Source organism: Poecilia reticulata, chromosome 5, assembly GCF_904066995.2.
Source record: "Poecilia reticulata chromosome 5, P_reticulata-male-v2, whole genome shotgun sequence".
Classification (NCBI taxonomy): Eukaryota; Metazoa; Chordata; class Actinopteri; order Cyprinodontiformes; family Poeciliidae; genus Poecilia; species Poecilia reticulata.
Genome location: NC_088834.1, coordinates 6,859,509 through 6,882,816, shown reverse-complemented (window position 1 = coordinate 6,882,816; position 23,308 = coordinate 6,859,509). Strand labels below are relative to the sequence as shown.

At 38.9% G+C, this 23,308-nt stretch overlaps 1 protein-coding gene across 5 annotated transcripts in view; it reads left to right on the top strand.

Moving 5' to 3' along the window:
- The window catches only part of eif4g3a (eukaryotic translation initiation factor 4 gamma, 3a), a 57,328-nt gene that overhangs the window by 20,507 nt on the left and 13,513 nt on the right, over positions 1-23,308 (top strand). For 2 of the 5 annotated variants that reach the window (XM_081606915.1, XM_008409083.3), the window contains exons 4-20: positions 2,512-2,604; positions 4,652-4,684; positions 9,829-9,849; positions 11,766-11,945; positions 12,459-12,570; positions 12,695-12,855; positions 13,870-13,995; positions 14,966-15,122; positions 15,990-16,724; positions 17,379-17,467; positions 19,187-19,469; positions 19,595-19,719; positions 21,436-21,555; positions 22,193-22,348; positions 22,467-22,664; positions 22,798-22,944; positions 23,019-23,255. In XM_081606915.1, the coding sequence (XP_081463041.1) occupies positions 2,512-2,604; positions 4,652-4,684; positions 9,829-9,849; positions 11,766-11,945; positions 12,459-12,570; positions 12,695-12,855; positions 13,870-13,995; positions 14,966-15,122; positions 15,990-16,724; positions 17,379-17,467; positions 19,187-19,469; positions 19,595-19,719; positions 21,436-21,555; positions 22,193-22,348; positions 22,467-22,664; positions 22,798-22,944; positions 23,019-23,255 (2,973 nt within the window). The remainder of the gene's footprint in view (positions 1-2,511; positions 2,605-4,651; positions 4,685-9,828; positions 9,850-11,765; positions 11,946-12,458; positions 12,571-12,694; positions 12,856-13,869; positions 13,996-14,965; positions 15,123-15,989; positions 16,725-17,378; positions 17,468-19,186; positions 19,470-19,594; positions 19,720-21,435; positions 21,556-22,192; positions 22,349-22,466; positions 22,665-22,797; positions 22,945-23,018; positions 23,256-23,308) is intronic. The other 3 variants (XM_008409096.2, XM_081606916.1, XM_008409097.2) reach the window with 3 other exon arrangements.

Genomic DNA, 23,308 nt, shown 5'->3' with positions numbered 1-23,308 from the left:
ATAAATAACAATGGTAGGGAAAACTACAGCTCTGAAGACCTCACCAACCTCATAGAATCAAGATTAACTACACAAAGTCTGATATATTACAAGTGTTTATTTTTGCTAACTATGGCATATATCAAATGAAAGACCAAAATTCAGTGCAAGAAAATTTGATTATTATATAAGACCAATAACAGATTAGTTTGATATAGAGATCTCATACCTTGTCATGGTTTATGCCATCATGGGGAAAAGTACTGGATTAACAGTTGACAGTCATTGATACCCTTCACAAGCAAGTGTATTAATGACTGTTGCTAAAGAACCCGACTGTTCAGTGGTCTGTATTCAATAGGGTTGGGCAACTAGTCAATAACCATATATAGTTTTTCCAGATTGTGCGATAATTTAACTGAACTCTGATCCAGAACCGCACAGCATTCTGGGGAATGTAGACTGAGGGAAACTTTAGATGCTCAACTTCTTTCAGCAAGCTAAACAAATTTGGTGGCATCAACTAACAAGCTGAGTAACTTGCACAGCAGCAGTTTCAGATTTTGCAACCGTGCCTCATAACTGTTTAAAAGTCAATAATAGCGACGTAGAGTGAAGGGAAAAAATGAGTACAACGTCCCGAGAGGAAACCGTGGCTAGAACGGGAAATGTCGCGTCACCAGTTTGACAGTATTTAAGTTATTTAAAACAAAATCTAATCACTAATTATCAATATCAACTGATATAAAATCCTTATATTGTGATATTTTTTTCCAGCTATATCGCTCAGTCCAACTTGGAAAAATATTCAAGTTGCCTTAGGTTCAGTGTGCCATTTCCACAGCCTCTGATGATTTAGGGAGCCGTGCCATCTGCTGCTGTTAGTCTCCTGTGTTTTTATCAAGTCCAAAGTCTGCGCAATCGTCTACCAGGAAGTTTCAGAGCATTTCCTTTACTTCTGCTGACGAGCTTACTAGAGATGCTGGTTTCATTTCCAGCAGTACTTGGCACCTGCTGACAAAGCCAGAAGTTGCATTACTTGGTTTAATGATCCCTGTGCTTGACCTGGCCAACCCAAACACCATAAAGACTCTTCAGTGTGTTGTCAAGAGGAAGATGGCGAACCAGAGCCAACAATGCAGATGAGCTGAATCAGCCATTAAACCAGATCTGGGCTTCCTTAATGCTCAACAGAGTTAAAGGTTGATTGCTTCTGTGACATGCTTAGCATTATATAAAGTAAGACAAGAAGATATATTGCTTTTGAGTAGGTCAACATTTCTGTTTTAAAGTTCTCCATGTTTAGACTTGTCATTAGCTGTAAGCCATAATCATTTGAATTAACAGAAATTAATGTTTGTGCTCTATTAGAAATCTTTATTTCCAGACAAACGGTAATCCATATAATTTAAAAATAAGAAATTAAATAAATCAAGTGAAAAAGGCAAACACATCCACCACAAAGCAAACAGTTATTTCAATATTTAAAAAAAATGCTTGAGGTATATTCTTGTGTTGCTGCATGTTGCAGTCGACAGAAGAGTTATTTGATACATTCAAAAGTCATATACATTTATACTTGTATTTCTGTGTATGGCATGAGCTTCACTTTTTAGACAGAAGCATTGAGAGTAAATTACCTTTTGATAATCTCATTTGTTGAGATACTCCTGTGTGTGTGTGTACAGTATTGGTTTCATAGGTCCTGTGTAGTTTTTGTCAAAACTCCTGTGATTTTTTCCAACTAATTTGCCTTTTGAATGTTATTTTTTTGTGTGAATTTGCCAGGAGTTTCTTTCTGTGTAGCTGTGGTGAGATCAATGAATGCATAACTGAGACAAGATTGCGCCGTAACTAAATTAAGAGTGACAGAACATGAATGTGTGGGCTATTAGATAAAATGCTCAGCGCTCGCCCCCTCTAGTGAGACATGCATTACCTTCGCTGGGGTAAAACTACCAACATAAAAAGTCAGTCCATGAATCCCAAAGACATAAACACTGTCAGACAGTGACGTTGCACTGCTGGCACCTGCGTTAACCCTGCAGCTCCTACTTTGCATAAATCCCGACACCGTGACTCAGCGTCTCTGGAAGCGAGTGACTCGACTTGTGAGGAATCCAGTTGTTCCTCTTTACTGTCATAGCCTACTGGCCCACTGCCTCACCCCAAAGCAGCTGATGTCTCTCACCAGCATTCTATAAATAGTCGAGTCAGCCAGAACAAACTACAATTATCATAAGCACAGCGACAGCAGCTTAAAGGATGGCAGATCTGCCTAAGCCCTCCTGTGCCACATTAGATTGAGTATAAAGCAACACGGGATTGGGAGTCCTTCAGGGTACCAATTATCTTTGCCGAGTACTTAAGCTTCAACTGAAAACCACTTTCTCCCACAGACCTCCACTGCCAGTGGTTGTATTATTCTAATAATTTCTTCCTGTATGTTGTGAAATGTCATGATTGATTTGCTGTACGTTTCAGTCTGTATAGAATTCTCACCTGTTTGCTCCTGCTTTCTTCTTTTGACAGTCACCATACAACACTGGGCAAACCGCCGGCTCCACTCCTTTAGTGTATTCTCCCCAAACACAGCCAATGAATGCACAGCCACAGAGTCGCCCGGTGAGTTTCTCTCTGCTTCCACACTTCCAGCTGACTCACCTCAGACACTTTAAGCTCTATTCTGATTCTATTGGAAGTCGGGCATCTGTGAATGGAGGGAATGGGGGAGGGGGGAAGAAAAAAAAGTAACTTGAGTCTAGAAGCCACTAGGAGATAATTTGTTGTCTGATCGAACTGTCCAGGTACTTAACACAGTTGTAATAATTTAATGAGGCTGTATTGTTTCCTAATGAGTTCCTTGTGGGTGTTATCGCTGATGACACATAGAAAATGAGTTTATGCAGGTGCCTTTTTTTTTATCTTTCATGTTAACCACTATATAACCCCTTTCTGTCATGTTAAGCACACATAGCAGTCTCTGCTGTGCATATTAAAACATCAATTCTAAATTAAATGGATTAAACTATTTGTGTAACGTCAGTGTTTGGATTATGGCAGTTTTTGTTTGTTTAGATTCATTTTTGACAGCTTGATTTAAATTAGAGTCAGTGTACTTGAGATACATTTCTACTACAAGACACATTTCCCCCAGATTTACTTTTTCGCAACTGTCATTTTCCAAAGCCACTTTGTTTTTTCTCTTTTTGTGAGCGTTCTAGTGTATAATGTATTGTAAGATAGGAATGGACCAATTTCACTGTATAGCAACTTGAGACAGGCCCTTTCTCAAAAGTGCTAAATATGTGCTTCATGCACCGTCCTGCGCTTAAGCTCCTTTTAATGAAATCCCAGAGACAGTACTGGGTTTTATCTGGTGTCACTAATCACAGAGTGAACATCATACCTGACCTGCTGCTGCCAGCTTGAATGGCAGCACCAAAGGCGGAGAATTTCTCCAAACGCTTTTCCTTGTTTAAACAAAACAAGTACATTTAGAAATGCCAAGAGTCCTGAATTGGCCACCAGAGGAGCCTCGCCTAGGGCTTCACAATATATTCCAAATCCGTCTTTTATCAATGTGCACAATATCAGCAGTGAAGCAGGACTATTTGGAATGAGATTTTTGTTGGCTGTGATATTTCAAGTCCGAAAACTTTAGCAACTTGGACTTCATCTCATATGTCAGATGTGAACACCTACTGCTATGAGCTCATCACAGAAGTAGATATTGGAAGCATCACAAGAACCGATGAGATAGTGAAGTGTGAGCAAATGAGACGTATATGAATGTTGTAACTGATGCCGTTATTATTGTATTGGACAATAAGGTGATGGTTGAATTATGCTATATTATTCTGTATCCCTGGTGCTACCCACCACTCCTTTATATAACAATTTAATGACGCACTTTCTGACACATGACGCATGAGTATTAGCATGTCTGTTGGTAATACAAGGTTGCAAACAAAACGGGTAGTACGGCTAAATAAATAACCCAAGTCTGCTTAAAAAAAAAAAAATCTTTACACCCCTTTGTAGTGTTTAAGAATTTTTTTTCCCCTTTTTATTTCAAATATTAATATCGAATTAATATTTTCTCTCAATATTTAAGATGTCATTTGGATTTGAGCCTTGAAATAAATCTGTGTCCAAAATTATGTGGGATCAGAACTGTTGGAACTCTGTTAAATATTTATAACAATCTTCCTCCTGCGTACATGAAACACGCTCACTGATTTTTCTTTCTTTCACTCTTCTTCTACGGATCTTCTCATCAAAATTTAAGATAACTTTAAATGTATTATTATTGGGCTATCCAATATATTAGAGACATTAAATTACAACCATTAAGGCATACGTGTTTATCTGATTGAAATTTTCTGTAAGCATCATTACAATATAAAATCTTGATGTTTTGTTTACACATTATCATGCCTCCTGAACCTATACCAATGCATTCAGTAGATCTTGTATTCCTAAGTTGTCATATATCTTGTGCCATGTGTCTTTTAAGCTTTGCTCTGTGGTATTTTTATTGTATTTTCAAGCCTCTGCCTCCATCGCTCATCCTAAACCGTATCTGTGTCTCTCTTCTGCTCTCTATTCTCCCCGCTTTGCCATCACTGCTTCACTCTCCTTGCTGGACCTCTCCTCCCTCTCCCACCAGTTTGCTACGGGCCCTCGACCAACCCACCATCAGGTAATTTACCCCTGCTGAACGCCCCTCCTGCATCCCTCTTTTGCATCATCATCATCAAAGCAGTGTGTTGGTCCCTGCTGGCAAAAGAGCTTTTTGTGGAGGGTCTGCTTGTCTGCTTAAAAAACACAGATTTAAAACGTTTTAAGTACCTTGGAACCCGATAAAAGGGTGTTTCAGTGAGCTATGACTGTGTTTGGGTGTTTTTATTTTATTTAATTTTTTTATTTACATCTAGAAAGACTTTAGTTCTCTCTATCTCTTCATATAATCATGCCAATCTGTACCTGGCTAGAACTCCCTTAAATAAGTTGTTTTTGCTGTTTTTGTGCTCTTAGAAATAAATAGTACTGCAATGAGTTATCATTTTGGGATTTCAGTCTAGTGTTCTGCTTGGATCCCTTAAGGAATTAATCAAGATTGAGATCATTTTTAGAGGTAATTGTTTTCCAGAAGCCTGTTGTCCAAATTTCTGGACTGATTTATACTCAAAATGTTGTTTCTATACATGCTCAGGTGTTTTATATTAAAAAGTCTTGTATGGGTTATGTAAAAACTACTGATTTCAAATGTAATGTCTCATTAGAAGAATATCTTGGCAAAGATTCCACCTGATTCAAAATTATGATATTATTTCAAGCAGATGACTGAAATGTGTGCTTCCTTGTTGGAATGTTTGACGGACTGAAAACTTTAACAGCTGTGAATTCCAGAATTAGCAGTATAAACTAGGGCAGCTAGTAGTGGTTACTAGTTATTGATTACTCTGTCAATTATTCTGATGATTATTTGGATAAAAACATTGGCACATTCTGCAGATTTTTTTTAGTTAAGCCTTTTTTATACAATATTTGAAATGGATTCATTAAAGCCCCTGCATTAATTAAGTAGTACTTGTGTGAAAGGTCTCCACATTGCGAAGATATAGAAGAACCAAACGGTCACCTTAAGGCGAAAGAAAATTTCTCAGGATGTTTAGGAACAACCCAATAACCTAGAAAAGCTGAAGCCTGACTTTAACTAGATCTTTTAGAACACCAGTGTCACAGATTAATGTTGTCATGAATTGAGACTATTTTGACCTCAAATTTGTGATGATGAGATGGACATTTGGAAAATTCAAGTACAGACTTTCAAGCCAAAGAAAATGTTACCAACTGTTAAGCACTGTGGTGGTAGAATCGTGATGTGGGGTTATTGTAGCGCTTCAACCAAACCACTAAGAATGGATGGCATCTAGTTAACGGTCCGTTCCAGCAGAGGAAGCCATATTAGCCTATCTGGTCAAACAACTAGATAGAATTGCACCAGTTATTGATGGGTACAGGAGGCAAATACTAGTGTGGGAGTTTGCATATAGTTAATTTTCATCCTATATGCACCTTTTAAAAAAAAAAAATTCTATAATTATTCTACTCTTAAAAATGTATTGTTCAAATAAATCTTCAAAAGGCCTAAAATAACATTTATGGCAATTATGAATTTATCAATCAAATTTTATTTGTATAGCGCCTTTCAGCAATAAAGCATTAAATTACATCTTGCACATCAGATTATTGGTTAATGTTTTATGATTAGGTTTCAGAAGCAACTCTAAACAGGTGAGTTTTTATTCTAGATTTAAAGGAACTCAGTGTTTCAGTTGTTTTGCAGTTTTCTGGAAGTTTGTTCCACATTTCTGGTGCATAGAAGCTGAATGCTGCTTCTTTGTGTTTGTACAGTGAACAGTTGACTCACTCTGTTCTCTCAAGTAGAGTAATTTTGTCAGTTCACTAAATTCAGAAACAGATTAATTTAAGGTGTGGACCTGTAAAATATATTTTACTTTCATAAAATTCAGACATAATGCTGTAAGATTCTGTTAAATCTGTGTAACGATAATCTGACCCCACACCTGAACATAGACATGAGAACTGTGTTAGTTCAGTGTTTGCATTGAGAAAATCCGGTGCAATCTTCATGAGACTTTATTCTTATTAGGATGCAAACATTAAAACTGCTGTTTATTGGCATTTTGGCCATTTGATTTCTTTAAAGCTACAACTAAGAAAAAAAAAATTAGACAGACACCAAACAATGACAAATTACATAATCACATCTCACTACTTTTAGAAGAATTAACTCCTATTGACAATAATTTTTTATTTGTGATAATATAAAGTCACTGCTGGTCAGATAGGAAGTATTTTGGAGTATATTTATGAATGATAGTGTTCACCTGCCTCAGTGCAGGACTGTTTTCCTCACCGACACTTTAGGAAGTCTAGAAACTGGACAGCTGACACATGCAGAACCAACATCTGTGGATTTTGAAGGGCAAATTGATGTTTGTGTCTGGCAGGTCAGTGTTTATGGTGTTTGTGTGTTACCTAGAGGATGGAAAGAGTCTTAAACCTGTCTTGGTGTTGACATTTATTTCATGTGGCTTTGAGTTTGCTTTGTGTGAGTTGATTCACACAGCAGCTTGCCATGAGACTGATGCGTTCATTCAATGTGCTCTGAACGAACGGCCGCGGTGTAACTCACTCGGTAACATCCTCACCTTCTGGATGCTTCTCTTTGGACACATTTTAAGCAGACTATTAATAGTATGGTGTCAAAGCGTAACGGGTGTGTTCATTGGCGATAGTGTGTGTGTATACACACATTGGAGTGCATGCTCTGGCTGTCACAAACTGGCTCTGAGATTTCTTGTGCCACCACGGAAGTGGAATTGGAAAGCAGATGAAGCTGAACAGTGGCTCTTTATACTCACAGAGAAAACGGCTATTGTTCTCCTGAAACACTCTCGATGCACAGAAAAGGAAGCTTTAATATGAGAAAATTGATTTGGCCAAAATACTCTATTTGAACTTTTATGGATTTGAAGCATGACGTCTGTGTCAGTTTCTTTGAGGAAGAAGATCTAAGTCAGAAGTTATTTCTCCACAAAAATCAAACAACCTCTGTTTTTCAGTAAGTGGTTTTATTATTAGTATTTCTTCTATAAAAAGGTTCTTCTTTGTTGGTTATGCTTTCAGTTTTTTTATTTGAACCAGCTACTTCACAGGCAACAACAATAACAAGTGTTTGCTATGATTTCCAATCACTTAGGAAACATTTGACTTAAGAGTTGACTTGTATACCTCTAAGGCTGGCTAAAACGGATTTGCACCTTATTGACATGCAGCACACAGCTTTATTTAAACATCTTTGCTCAACTCAGTTGCAACCTTCCTGTGCTGGGACATGCCATTAGACACCAGACATTGTATTGTCTAAATGAAGCTTTGCAGAGTCAAGTAGACATCATCAGGTGGATGTTTTTAGCAATAGGTGAGGAATAAATAATGATATGGAGTTTTGCACTCTGTCTCGACGACTAAAGTGTTAGGCTTGTGGAGGCACGTGCAAGTCTTTGTGGATTGATACCTACAGAAGAAGTTTAATTGAGTCAACAAATGTGCTGCAGATTGGCTATAAGCCGTTGTTGGAGTAAAGTTTGCAGCTGGCTAGGGTTCAAAATGTCAGTTTAAGAAAAGATGAAATACAGTAGGAGAGTGTGATGTCAGAAAAGAATCTCTGAAACGCTAAGTAGCTTTTCAAAGACTGGGGGCAAAAACAAACAAAAAAAACAACAATATGTTTTTTATTTAACATATTGGTATCAGTCCCATAACACAAATGGCAACAAGATGGAAATAAATATTTTGGCCCAGTTTTACTTATTGGACCGATATGTTAAAAAATGACTGACATCGGCCGATGCTGATGAATTACTAGAAATGTGTGTAATGGTTATTGCCCTTAATGATAATATATTGGATGTTGATATTTACCCAAAATGTGCTCATTGGTGCATCTCTGGTGTAAGTACATGAATGTTTATTCATTTGTGGAGAAGTATTGATCTGCAGTTGGCATTCTTAGGCTCTGCTGTTCTCAAGCCCCAACACTTTCCCATAATTGTTCATAGATTGACTTTCATGCCCTGAAGGCTCAACTCTAACTTTGACCTCTAACACCAAGCTTAAGCACAAACTACACCAACAGGTTGTTAAATTATACGTTTGCCAGTCTATTTGCAATCGTGAACCAAAAATTAACTTGAACAGGTTTACACTTGTGCATGCCCCAAATAAATAAGTCATGCACAAACTGGGAAAAACGTTTCTTGGCGGCGAGGCCTTAGTGGTGTTGAGTCCTAAATGGGTCTGTGGTTCAGCAGTAAACATGTTCTGAACATGTTGCATCATGAAAGAGTTCACAGCAAGCACTCTGAGAATTTACCCAGCTGCAAGGGTAGAAAGTTAGAATCTAATCTTTTTTGCTCCTTTTCATTGTCTTTTTTTTAAGAGACTGACCTAAAGAGTGGTTGCTTAAATCTCTTGTATTTAATTAAAACAATTTTTTATTAAAAACGGGGAAATTGAAGTCCACTAATGCTTCCATTTCAATTGGAAATAAATTAAAGAGGGATGCGAAAAGGACAAAGTTTTTGGCTTTTATAGAATATATTGAAACACTGCAAGATCAACATAAATGTCTGTCAAGTTACAAGCTCAGAATTGAGACTTTTGCTCAAGGATTAATGAGTACTGCACTCCTTCAATGATCAAATCGGGACAAATTAATTTTTATGACAGTTTGGAAAAAAAAAAACCAGACTCAACAGTTTGGTTGAAACAGACACATTCCATCTATAAAACGTGTAAAGACTGTTTAATCAAACCGGATGTTGTGTTTTTAAGATGGCTTTTGTTGTGAATTGTTGCTGCACAAATTAGATGAAAGTGAGACAATATCCATAAATGAGGTAGACTGGCGGTGCAGATGTCTTTTAGTCTATACTAAGCTACCAGGTGAGTCACCACTGTTGAATTTTTATATGTTGAGTAAGGAGATTTCTCACCTGTGACAATCTCCATGGTTTAATATGATTCTGTGAAAAAGTTGGATGTTGTCAAACCTGCATTGTTGTGCCCTCGGGTAACTTAACCTCAGATTTCCTCTGTCATTGAATGCTGGTTAAAGTGGCTAATGAATGATGATGGATTTGTGTGTCAAGTTGGAAGAAGATGCTCAGCTTTCTGTTTGTGTGGATGTTTAAATCTCACCAGTTTATCCTCCCACTGGCTTCTCTTTCTTTACTGCTTTCAAACCCCAAGGGAGGATTCAGGCCCATCCAGGTAACACTAACATCCCTCTGTGTCGAGTCTCTTACGAGATGCATGGCATGAAGAGGATCATCCTGAAATGATCCTGTCCCTCCTAACTTTTAATCCCGTGCACCTCCCCTACCCCTCCTCCATCTTTACTGCAGTAAACACAGAGTACGGAGGCTTGTTATTATCGTTTTATTCTCTAATGTCCTTTAGAGTGCCGCTAGGGGACTCTTTTGACACTTTTAAGTTTGTCAAATAGGCTCCATTCATTACTCATCTTTAATGAGCTTGCACAGTGAAATGACTTGCATGCCTAATATGAGAGATGCGGCATATTCCCTTCGTAAGCGTTTTCTTTGTTTTTGTTTTCTTCCTGTCAAAATATTTTCAGTGACGTTTCTGAATTGTGTCGTATTGAGCAAGTTTAAGTGGTTTCTGTGTTGCATAAAGATCTATTTTAGTTTCCTTTTTTGTTTTCAGCCAGTGTTATAAAGTTGTTTTTGTCTTTTCACCATTTGTTGCTTAGCCAACAGTTTTCCAGAGAATTTTACTGAGAATGTCTTTAGGTGACTGTTAATGAACAGTTTCAAGTTCATTTCCCACATTTCCCCCACAACTATTTACAATGAAACCACTCAGGCTAATATATTATGTGAAAGGTGATTTCCCTCTTGGGTATTTTTAGACAGTTTTACAGCCTTGTTTATCCCTGTGTCCGACACTTGTGGGATATTTGAACTTGGTCAAGTACTCCAAGTTTGGCCTAGCGGCCCTCTTTTCTTTTCTTTTTTTTTCTTTGTTGTTTTCTCACAGAATTACCTAATTTTAAGCACTTCATCGTGACATGCTTTACAGAAGTCACTGTTACTGCATTTGCAGTCATTTCTGGTTTAGCACGTCTGAGGCAAACTGATAAATGACAGAAAGTTTTAAAGATTTCTAAAAATGTAATTTTGGTGGCAATGCTTGAGCACAGAAATGGGTACTTGTGGTTCGCATAGAGAATATAAGTTTTGGCATAGATTTTAATTTATAGATTTTATTTTTTTTTAATTATTATTTATTTATAACTGAAATTCAGAATACATTTAACCAATTACATAATTAGTGCACAGAGTTTCCTTCAGAAAACTTGCTAAGCCCAGTGGTAGGGATGCTAGGGCAGTCATCCAATGGCCCACCATGTTTTTGAGATAAAAATGTTTAAAGTTGACAGGAAATTTGAAAATATCACTAGGTAATTATGTGTTACTGGAAGACATTAACAATACCTAAACACCAACTGTGAAGTCTTGGAGGCAAACATAAAAAAAACCCAAAATAAATAAACAAACAATTCTTAGCCTGGTGGGGGGCAAGTAAAGCCTGGTGGCCCGCCAGGGTCACCTGGTGCATGTTGTCTTAAGTGCACATTGTATGTTTGATTTGGTTTGAGTAAAAAAAAGTTACCAATGGAATCAAATATCTGTATTTGTCCCATCCTTTTTGACTGGTAGTCATTTTGAAACTGTGTGCTTTTCATTTATTTGATTGTGCTTTGATTGATTAAACTGTTAACACGAGCACTTCAAGATTTCAGTAACAACTTGCAGATTTTCTCATCTTCGGTTTAAAATTTTTCTTGGTGTTTTTTTTTTTTTATCTCTTGCTTTATAGAATATTTTTTGATCTCAAGTTTCTGAAAACAATTATTTACCAATAAAACATATTCAGTGTTTTTATTTAGGAGCTCAAAGATTAATGCCAGCATGCATGTTTCTAAGTAGTATTCTGCATTTTATTCTTCAGACTAACTGATTTTAATGCTGAAAGTCCAAGAGACATTTTTGAGCTGCCTAAAACAAAGGATCCCGTTGGCGGAAAATATCTGGACACCTGAAAAAAAAAGTCAGTAACTGACATGTCTTGTTTTTTTTCTGTCTTTCTTATATTACCCTCAGTTTTTTCAAAGGACTCAGATGCAGACTGCGAGGGCCTCGATGCCCACAAACTCACCCTCCATTCGACCGGGTTCGCAGGCTCCCGCGGCGGCTGTCTACCCCACCAATCAGCCCATCATGATGACCATGGCCCCAATGCCTTTTCCATCCCCACAGGCTCCACAGTACTACATCCCACAGGTGAAACGCAGACCTCCAAAAAGCTAGTTTTCCTGTTTAGTTTGGCTTAAAAGTGAATCAGACAGAATGTTTTCAACAGTTCTTGCTAGACTGCTCAGCATTATTTATGTTGCTCTTATTTTCTTAAACTTAACAAAAGTAATTACAATTTTAATTCAGCTTGATTCATTAATACTTTGTGTAGCTGAAATTAATTTTACATTCTTTCAGTTTTAATCACATTTACCGAGTGTGAAAGCCCAATGTTAATATCTACATAAATGAAAATGAAACCATGTAAAATCATACATTTTATATCAGTACATTAATATTGATCAATTTTAATGGTCAATAAAAATCATTAAGACATAAACTATATATCTTTTGATGTAAGCTGAACACAAACATAGTTGCAGGCTTATTAATGTCGGTATCTGTCATGTTTTGTTTTTGTTTTTTTTTTACCCAATTTAAAAATATTAAAACATTTTGTGTGTGTGTTTCTTTCACTCACTTTCTCTTGCGTCCCTCCAGTATCGGCCCAGTACACAATATGTGGGTCCGCCACAGCAGTATTCAGTGCAGCCGCCCGGTTCTGGCACCTTCTATCCCGGTCCAGGACCAGGGGAGTACTCCAACCCATATCGTGAGTCTTCCACCTGTCATTAAGCACATGCAATCTCAAATCAGAACCACTCGTTCTGATTCCAGAATCCTGGAATCATGTTTTTACTAAAAATGTTATTTTCTTTTCTTGTAATCTGGTTCAGATCCCCTCAGGTACCACCCTCCGGTTTCACCCTCTGTCCCTGCTCCCGTTCCTACAGCGGGGCCAACCTTCTACCCTGGCCAGACTCTGTTCCCCCACTCACCCTCGATCATAGTGCCTACACAACAGCAACCTCAACCAACCAGGCGTGAGAAGAAAACAGTAAGTACCTTAGTAGTTTTTTCTGATTTCTGTTCTTTTGCAAGTTCTTGTATTTGACATTTGTACACATTAAGTCACCAATTCACTTGGTAACCAAAATATCAGTACCTTTCAGGACGTTTGCCAGGTCACCCTTTTTATTGGAAGTGTGAACGACCACAGCAAAAAATCCAATTTGACAAAAAATCGGAATTGGGTCACTTCAGGCTGCAGTGTGAACACAGCCTTAGAGCTGCAACTAACATTTATTCTAATAATCAATTATTCTGATGAATAAGTTTGATGAAAAAATAAAAAATTGGCACATTCTGGAAACGTTTTATTCTTTTTTTATACAATGCTAGAAATACACAAAAAATGCTAACAACTAATGCAGTTCCTTTTTCAAATAAAAACATTTTCAAACTTAACATGCAATAATATCCAGCATTCCTTTAGTGAACACTCGATCATTTGTAGCAAAGGAAGCGTATTCAGTTAAAGATTATTTCTAACTTTAATATGTAAAAACTAGTACAGTACAGTGTAGGGCTGCTCTGGTGATTTTTATTTTTTATTTTTTGATCGACTGATTTAATAACTGGATAGCAAAAGGTGCTTATTAGGACAGAAGTTGAACCAGGTGAAGCTAAAACTGTGAAAGGAGTTTTGGTAGAACAAATTTACAGACCAGGAAGATTTTAATCTTAAATGCAAATGTATATATATATATTTTTGGTTTAATTACTACACTGAGTGTGTTACTCTTTCAGAAAATTGTAATTTTTTTTGAGTCTGTATAATCCAGTTAATGGTTAAGTGATTACTAATTTAGTTGTTGATTATTTTAATAATTGATTAATCATGATTAATTGATTAATGGATTGGTAAAATCAATTAATCACGATTCATCGGTTATTTTAATAATCGGTTAAGGTTGTTAGGTGAGGCTCATTCACTGTCTGCCTTCTGCTTGGCCTCAGACTTTAAGACTTTAGTGAGGTCCCTGTTTCCTTTCTGCCATTGTCCTCACAGATCTGTATCCGCGACCCGAATCAGGGCGGTAAGGATATCACAGCAGAGATCTTGGCAGGGGGCTCAGGGAGCAGGAACTCAACGCCCCCTGTCGGTCCCCCTTCCTCCACCCCAACACCACCACAGGTATGGCTCTCTTAGGACTCTGGGAGACCTACGATACACCCACATTATGAGAGGAGCCGTGAGTTAATCTTAGGAACAAACGGGGTGCTCTTTCTTAGTAATTTATTACAATCATTCCAAGAGTCGTAACTTTATTAGTAAAAACTCAGTGGTTTATTACGCCTTAAATTTTGCAGATATGTTGGGTAGTAAATACAAATCTGACTTTTTTCAATGTGGTCTTATGTGATGGAGCAACGCTAAGAGATGCACCGTTGTAAACGGGAAGGAAAATGAATTATTTTTAACAATTTTCCCAAAAAATATTAAAAAGGAGGTGTGTATGTGTATTGAACCCCAAATAGAATAATTTCACAAGACTCTAGAACATTAAGACGTGTAGTGAGAGGATCAAGGCCTTGTTATGCTGAAAACATCTCTCTCTGTTTTCCACCTGCTTTCTTTGCATTGCTGATTGTTTTTCCTGCCTTCTACAGTAGATTGCATCAGTCTGTAAACTCCTGCAGAATCCTCTCAGATAGCCCTGACTTTCCTGAGTCAGCATGTCTCTACCCTTACAGAAAGAAAATGTAATTAGTTTGACTTGCTGCTTAGAGTAACTTGGATTGTGCGAACAATCCTCAGACAAATGAGACAAACTGATTTCAAATTGGATTTCTCGTCTAGATTCTGAAGAGGAATGTTAGTGACTTTTTTCTCTTTGTGTTTTCCTGGGGATCTCAACGGCGTCTTTCCTGTTCTCCATGTTTTCATTGTCCTGAGCTTTCATCCTTCTCTTTCCAGTCCTCCCACAGTCATCCTCCTCATCATGTTTCTCGTCCACCGCTGTCTCCTTTTTTCCCACTTGTGGTCTTGTGTATTTGTATGTTTACTTGCCTACATTTCAGTGCCTCTATTTTCTGGTTTTCTGTGTTGATGGACTTTATGGCTGCACCCTCATTATCTTCGCATTTTCTCCCTCAAATGACAGCACCCGAGCAGCAGCCAGACTCCGGAGCAGCAGCAGCAGCAGCCCCCGCCCCCTCAGCAGCAACAGGCTCATCCAGTAGGCCTGGCGCTCGAGCCGCAGCAGATGCAGCAGCCGCCGCCGCTAACCACCGGGGCTTCAGACACCAAACCAGGGCCAGGTCTGCCCCAAAAAAACCTCCTTCCTACATCCCACGCTTTAACAAGTTCAAATGATCTTTCAATTTTTATTTCAAGCACAAAATGACACAAAAATGATACCTTTGGTCCAAACAATGACCATGTACAAAATATTTCTTCTTTTTTCAACTGGAATTTAGCACTTTAACTGGATACATTTAAAAACATCTCCTCTTGTTTTCTTAAACAAGGTTCAATCAGTGCTTGAAATTCTTGAAAATGCTTAAATTTCAAAAAGATATTTTCAGGGTTTGGAAAGTGCTTAATTTCTGTACATAGTCTTTGAAATTGCTTGCTATTCCATCTGCACAGTTTTATAATAAATCTTTAGGAGGAAAAAAAAGTCAATGTAGGAAGAAATGATTTAAGCATTTAATTTGTACAGGAAGTTCATCTACCTTTACACAAACCAATTTGTTCGATGTAATGCATGTTTATTATTTCTAATGACTATGACTTATTAATTGAAATGAAGGTTGTCTTATATGTTATACATTAGTTATTGAAATTTAGAGATTTTTTTTGTGCTTAATTAGTATTTTGTCCTATAGGGCGTATGAGAGAAAATGTTCAAAACGTAAAATTCAGTTATATTTTAGTCACAAGACATAATTGATCGATTAAATGATGTCACAATAGTGAATTGAAAGTGTTGTCATTTGTATTGTTTTAGCTCCAAAGTGTGGTGCTGGAAAAAGTTTGAAAATTTATCTTGAAAATGCTTGAAAAATGCTTGATGTTTACTATGGAAAATGTGTACAAACCCTGTTCAACGTTTACTTTGAGTAATATTATCACTGTTTAGTATCCTTCTGCATCATTTTCTTTCTTTCTCTTCCTCTTATCAGTGGATTTGCCAAAACTGGAGCCAGTCGTCCAGACGTCTTCCTCTCCTGCGCTCCTGCAGCCTGAAGCCCCTCTAGAGAGACTGGAGGCCGACGTTTCTGTGTCTGAGCCCTCCGTCTCCGTTGAGCCGGCGCTTCCCTTCCACGCCGCCGCCACCACAGCCGCTGCGCCACCTACAGCAGCTAGCGCCGGTCCCTCAGCCAGGGAGCCCGCTGCCTCAGCCGCCTCCTCTGGTGGAGAGAGCAAATCACCCATGGTAGCACCTCACATGCCCAACACGGACAAAACTCTTCCAGACCCGCCGCAGACTTTCGATGCTTCTCCGTCAGCTGCCCCCAAGGCTTTGAATGGCCTCGTCGACTCGGGGAGTGAGCTCGACGCCGCGGCTCTCGAAGTCTCCCTTGTCCCACCGGCTTCTGCTCCCGCTTACAGAGATGCCTCCTCCTCTGAAAGCGCGCCCACAGACATGAGGCCAGAGGTGCCAATTGCTGCTGCGCTCTCCCCTCTGTCACCTGTCGCCGTGGTGCCTGTCACCCTTACCTCCAGCCCCCTCCCAGCCCTGCCAGTCATGCTCCCCCCCGGCCTCCCGCCTCTTGTGCAGGCCACAGCAGAGGCAGACGAGCTGAGCAAGACCCTCGACGTAAAGGACCTCATCTCCAGAGCAGGGATGGAGGCGCAAAGCGAGAGCAAAATGGATTCCCAGCAACAGGCGCTGATCAGGAGGAGCCCTTCAACAGGTAACGGGATTCACTTTCAACTAGCAAGACTCGAATGTTCTTTTGTTCAACTTTGGATGCTTTTGTTTGTATGAGTTGGGCACACTTCAGTTACACAGATTTCTTGTGGTGTTGCTTTTTTGTCCTGTTTTTGACATTTTAAATCATCAGATATATTTTTGTTTGTTTTTTGGACACTTTATTTATGTTGCTTTTCAAACGAACAAAAAACAATTCAATACAGGGTTTCTCCACAACCTTAGAATGGTTTAAATGAATGTGTCTAAAATGAAGGCCTAAAAATGTCTTAAAAATATATATTTTCACAAAATTAGTTGGCCTTAAATAAAGTACTATTTAATGCTGTATGTTCTATTTAGTTTTTTATTTATTTTTTTCTCACGTGACTTTTCTGTCAGGCAAAGTTTGAGTCACATGCTGACATCTTAATTGCGTTCTGTGACTCGAGGTGGTTGAAGTAAATTTTTCATAATTGTGGAATATGAGGTTATAATTTAAATCTGTCTTTTGAAATTAACTCAGGTTATCTTTGTTTGATATCAAAGCTTTTCACCAGAAATAAATGTGAAACCATTGTCACACACTATGAAATGTTTACATTTACTTTACATGCGTTTTCTGCTTGCACATTAACACCTATCTGTTTCCTTGCAGTTAATCAGACTTCTTCTGCTATACCAAAGACCTGGAGAAAACCAAATGAAATTTTCTGTGCTGGAGATGCACCTCACAAGGACGATGAGGTCTGTTTGTTGGAAACCAAACAGTTGGTGACTAAACAAAATGGTGGTATTTGGTTTTCTTGTACTGGAAAGTGTCAATGTAGTGGGACAGAGTGGGTAAGGGGGGAAGAAAAGAAACAATGTGGGCAAAAGCTCAGGAGAAAAATATTTCCACATGTGGAGAAAGGAGGCAGACGGAAACGACATTCGGTCGTTATAGTCCAAAAAAATACGCCAAGACGGCATCAGCCATCTTTAACTGTCCTGTGTTAGCCTTTCTAAGCTATTGGTTTGTGCTTTTTTTAAAGGTGTTGCCCCAAAGGCTTGTTGTCACATCATCAAATGGAAACAAATAGCCTCAAGCTGCTTATTTCAGGCTTTGGGAGAAATTCTGTAAAGTGTTTATTTCATTTCAAGTCAAAAAGCTCCAAACTGAACCACATCTCACTGGCTTAGATTATAAGTTGGTTCAGGTTACCTCCTGTTTCAGAGTGATACAAATGGCTACGCAAAAAGAAGCATGTGGAGGCGATTCTGGTTCATTTGGAGACTGATTGAAGGTTTTTAGGAGTTAGAAAATCCTTAAGACTTGAGGAGTGTTTTGTTAGCCAATAAGGTCTTTCCTCCTCAGTGTGACTGCAAATCTTAACAGAAGGCATGCGGTTATCATTCATTTTCTTGACAACTTAAAATTCAAAAATAAATATGTCAAACTAATTTTGACATAATAAAAAAAACAAATTAGCTCTACAGGTTTCTTTCTATTTTGCTTGGATTTTTATGTGGGTGGTTTTCATCCAGCTGTTTTGTTGAAAAGTAATTATTTTTGCATTCATGTGAAACAGATTTAACATGGGGCTGGGCGATATTAATTGGAAAAAAAAATTTCATGCCAGTGCAGATTTCCAATTTTTCTGTTTTTTTCCTAAAAAACAAAATTCACAATTGAGTAAAAACAAATTAAAAATTCCCTCTAAAAGTGGCTTTTATTTCAATCTCTTCCTCTGTGAATTTTATAACAGAGTTTCAGAGTCAGGCTGAATCTTTTACTTAATTGTCAAGAACATAGACACAATATTAGCAGAAAAAATGCAATTCTGCCAGAAAAAACATCTTAAAATTAGAAAAGAGGGAAAAAAGCTTTGATAGATCTGACGTGGCTGACTCAGTTCATGTGGTTCTTTTTTTCAAAGTGGATAGTCTGCAAACAGGATCGTTTCAATTTCTTGCTACTGATAATTTCATGCTGTTAAAGTGTTAAAAGGTTAAGTATTTCTAAGTATTATCTGTAAAACTTAGAGCAAAGTACCACTTCACAAAATACTAATATTCTTCTCATAGAATTATTACTTTTGTTCTTTTAATATTACATCTTTATGGTCGCATTGTTTCGACTGATTTGACTGTATTGTACTAAAAATATCTCAACCTGACCCTTACATCTGGTCTTAGATTTGATCTGAATCCAAAGTCCAAATAAATAGAAGCAGTAAAACATGCTTATCAAACAAGATGGTGGCCTTGAGAAAAGCTGACATCACTATGAAGTAGAGCATTGTCCAGTTTCCAAAAATGAAATCTCCAAAAACCAAATATTTGATTAATCAATAAGATAGATTTATGACCCAGCCCTAATTTAGTGTTTCGTTTTTTCCTTTTTATGCTGTAATAAAATTTGGAAAAGCAGCATCTTAGTTTGAGAAAACCTGCATCTGAAGACTGAATCTGGTGTCCACTTAGGAGGAACCCAAATTTGTCGGCTCGCCTGCTGGTGACCAGGCCCTTCAGTTGGCCCCCCTCAGCTGCAGCCCTGGGCCCCTGCCGTCAGTCTTCCCCTCTGTCGCCGCTCCCGCTAGCAGCCCCGATGCTGACGAAAAGTCCAGCGTTTCTGAGGAGAACGGCGAGGCGGAGTCTGAACCCCTGAGAAACGGAGCGGGCCACACCTCGGAGACGGAGAGCAGCGACGGTGTCGCCACCCCTGGAGACAAGGAGAACTCCACGGGGGCTCCTCAGGATGTGGAAGGTAGGAAGTCTCAGCGGACATAATTTTCTACAAATCCTTATTTTTTCGTGACAGTCTTCAGCAAAGACACTGTTTGACTTCCTTGTTGAGTTGTTTTTCTGTTTCAATCCCGCTTGGTTTTCCAGACCTCGCTGACCCGAGTGGGAAGCGACAGTATGGCAGAGACTTCCTGTTGGGCTTCCAGTTCATGCCTCAGTGCATACAGAAACCCGAGGGGCTCCCACCAATCAGCGATGTGGTGCTAGACAAGGTAAGGTCACGCAGATATCATTCTTTAAAAAGAACATATTTAGTTTGACACATCTTAACAGTCTTCTTAAGAGGTCATGGATGTTCCCTATTGAGCTTTTCCTCCACTCAACTTTCTGTTACTATTGCTGGATACAGCCAGCTTCTTTGGCAATCATCCACTTTGGCTAATTGTTCACAGAAAGTGTCAGTAACTGGTAACCCGTAGTATTTGTATTAAAAATCCCTTTTTCTTTTGATGCCATTTGCCTTAGTTGGTAACTGTTTCTCGCTCCTCCATCTTTCCACATTTGTTCAGATTGCTGTTGAATAAAGGCTTCAAAGGCCACAGCAAATGTTAAAAAAAAATGTTTATTGGTTGTGGATTTTCAAATTCTCAGAGAAATTAAAATGTTGGTTTACATTATTGTAAGTCCTCATTTGTCACTCTGTTTCTTTTTTTTATTGATTCTGATTAATTCATATGGAAGAGAAACCAATATGTCACCATTAGTTTCAGTTGCTTATGATGTTATTTTGGTGCTATTTAAATGAACCTCAACAACATTCTGTTGAAACATCCACAAATTTTCACTCGCGTTATTTACACAAAGAACTGTCAGAATTCCTGCAGCTTGATTTCCAATGGGTTTGACATAATCAGTAATTTCTGCTGCAGTTTTCTGTTTTCATCTGAAGCTCTTTGCTAAGTAAAATTGCTCATGTCAGTGAGAAATTCATGTTTTAACTGGGTCTCCCATGGATAATTATTATCCAACAGCTGCACTAATAATAAAGTAATCAAGTCTTTTATTATGAAGCTTCATCCATTTAAATGCATCTTAAATGATTATTTAATCAGAATTATAGGTTATTAGTTGAAGGAAAGATCACTTATGAAAGCTCATGCTGGGACTTTGTCATAAATGTGTCTAAAGATGAAGGAATAAAGAATAAACTAATTAATTATGAGCATAATCTGTGGTGCTGATTCCACTTTGGGTGATCTGTTAAATGAATCCAATTTATTTTCTGCTGCCTCACAGTAAAACAACATGGACGTGGTTTTAGTTTGTCAGAACGTCTTGATCAAAGTTGAAGCAGCTTGGTTTTCTCCTCAGACCCACGTCTATGTATGGGTGGAGCATATGGCCCGCTGAAATGCTGTTTTGATTAAAATCACATTGCCATTATGTCACCCTTGGCAGCGTTAGGATTACATGCCCCTCCCCCACTTTGTTCAAACAGAACGGTGAACAGTTGATTGGTGCCGTCCCAAAGTTTCGCTTTTCTCACAGGGAGAGAGCCGAGTTTCTCTGGAAAAGCTCAGAGAGGAAGTCATGGACAGCTGAATGACAAAAAGTCTGACTTGTTCTCCCCCCACACTCCACTCTTCTTTTTTTTTTTTCTTTTTTTTTTTCTCCTCTCCACTTCCACCACATCTGTTTCCAAAGTACTGATTGTCTCTCCGAACACACCAAGCATATTTTAATATCAGTTTAGAAAGTGCTGATCATAAATCAAACCCTGATGCTTTGATCTGCCCATCATTGATAGCAGGTCAACTATAGAGGATTGCTGAGGAGAAAATTCACACACACACTCTCTCACACAGGGCATGCTGAGCCCCTTCTGCTCTGTTGCCAGATTTGTTAGAAGATCACTGCGCCCCCTGCTGTTCATCTCAGTCTGGCGTGTGCACACATGCGTAACGGTGTGTATGCTTTGTGTCACGCAGATGAACCAAAACAAGTTGCCATCTCGGGCGGTGGACTCCAGGGTGATTTCCAGGGGTCCCGATTTCACACCTGCTTTCGCCGATTTTGGCAGGCAGATGACCGGAGGACGAGGAGCGGCTGTGAGTCACACACACACACACACACACACACACACACACACACATAGCCATTCATAAAATCACACACACTCCGGGTGAGAAAACATGTTCTTTCAGCAGCTATAGGAGGTAAATATATTTGGGTGATATAAATTTGCTATCAAGGAAAATTAAAGGTGATTAAATCTTACGAAAAATGTGGATTTCTATTTTTTATCTAAGAATTTTTACCTACAAACCAAGAGGAAAACTCACTGCCTTTGTAGAATTAGAATTGTATTACAATATTTTGTAGTACTATTGTAATAACGATAAAAGTGACCGTAAAAAAGCTATTTATTGCAAATCTTTTAGATGACTGGATGTTGTTCTTGTAAAACGTTCAGCTTCTTTAGGATGCCACATACTTAAAGAAGTGTGATTTAAATCATTAAACTGCACTTACAGGCTTCATTTAATCATATTTTTTGAATTTATTGATATATATTGTTCCTTCTAAAAACTGTAGAAAATAGGAAACAAAATTTTTGTCAATTTTTTGAACAGTAATTGTAATTTATCGTAACAATATATTACAATAAATCACAATTCTTATAACAAATTTTTCACGATAAACTGTACAATAAATGCCCTGCCCCTGTGTTTTCTGCATCCACAGCTGATGAACATGGGGACACGCCGGCCTCCACCCAGGAAGATCATCGTCAACGTGTCCGTCAACGACGATGTTCAGCTGAAGAAGTCTGAGAACGCCTGGAAGCCCGGCATGAAGAGGGAGGGCCTTCCAGAGGATCCAGAGACGCAGAAAACACAGGCAGGAAAACAAAACAACACTAACATCTCAAACACAAAGAAAATGCTCAACACTAAGCTACATTAACGTCTGGACTCGATCTTCCCTTACGGGTATTTTTGTTTTCTTTTTGCTGCAGGAGCTCTTCAGGAAGGTACGAAGCATCCTGAACAAGCTAACGCCACAAAAGTTCAACCAGCTGATGAAGCAGGTCACCGATCTGACCATCGACACCGAGGAGAGGCTCAAAGGGGTCATCGACCTGGTTTTTGAGAAGGCCATTGATGAGCCCAGCTTCTCTGTGGCTTACGGACAAATGTGTCGGTGTCTAGCTACGGTAAACAATGTGTTTAATCAACTAACATAGGTGTATAGCAAAAAAACAGAATAGAGAGTACTGCATCTTATTTGCTGCAGCGCCAAGTCAAATGGTTTCCCTTATCCGACTTTTATCTGTTATTTCTATGCAGCTCAAAGTGCAGATGACGGACAAACCCAACTCCACTGTAAACTTTCGCAAACTGCTGCTAAATCGCTGCCAGAAGGAGTTTGAGAAAGACAAGGCAGACGACGTGGTGTTCGAGAGGAAGCAGAAAGAGCTGGACTCTGCTGCATCGGTTTGTCTTCTCATTAGCATGTTCTATAGCCGCTTCCAGCTACTGGGGCTGATGTTTGTCCTTCTCGGCGTCAGGCGACAGAGCGTGAGCGGCTTCGGGAGGAGCTGGAGGAAGCCAAGGACAAGGCCAGGCGGCGCTCCATCGGCAACATCAAGTTCATCGGCGAGCTCTTCAAGCTCAAGATGCTGACCGAAGCCATCATGCACGACTGCGTGGTCAAGCTGCTGAAGAACCACGACGAGGAGTCTTTAGAGTGCCTGTGCAGGCTGCTTACCACCATTGGGAAGGACCTGGACTTTGAAAAGGCCAAGGTGAGCGGCAGGAGGTTTAAAGAAATATACTAGATTGCTCTAGCTTTGAGGGT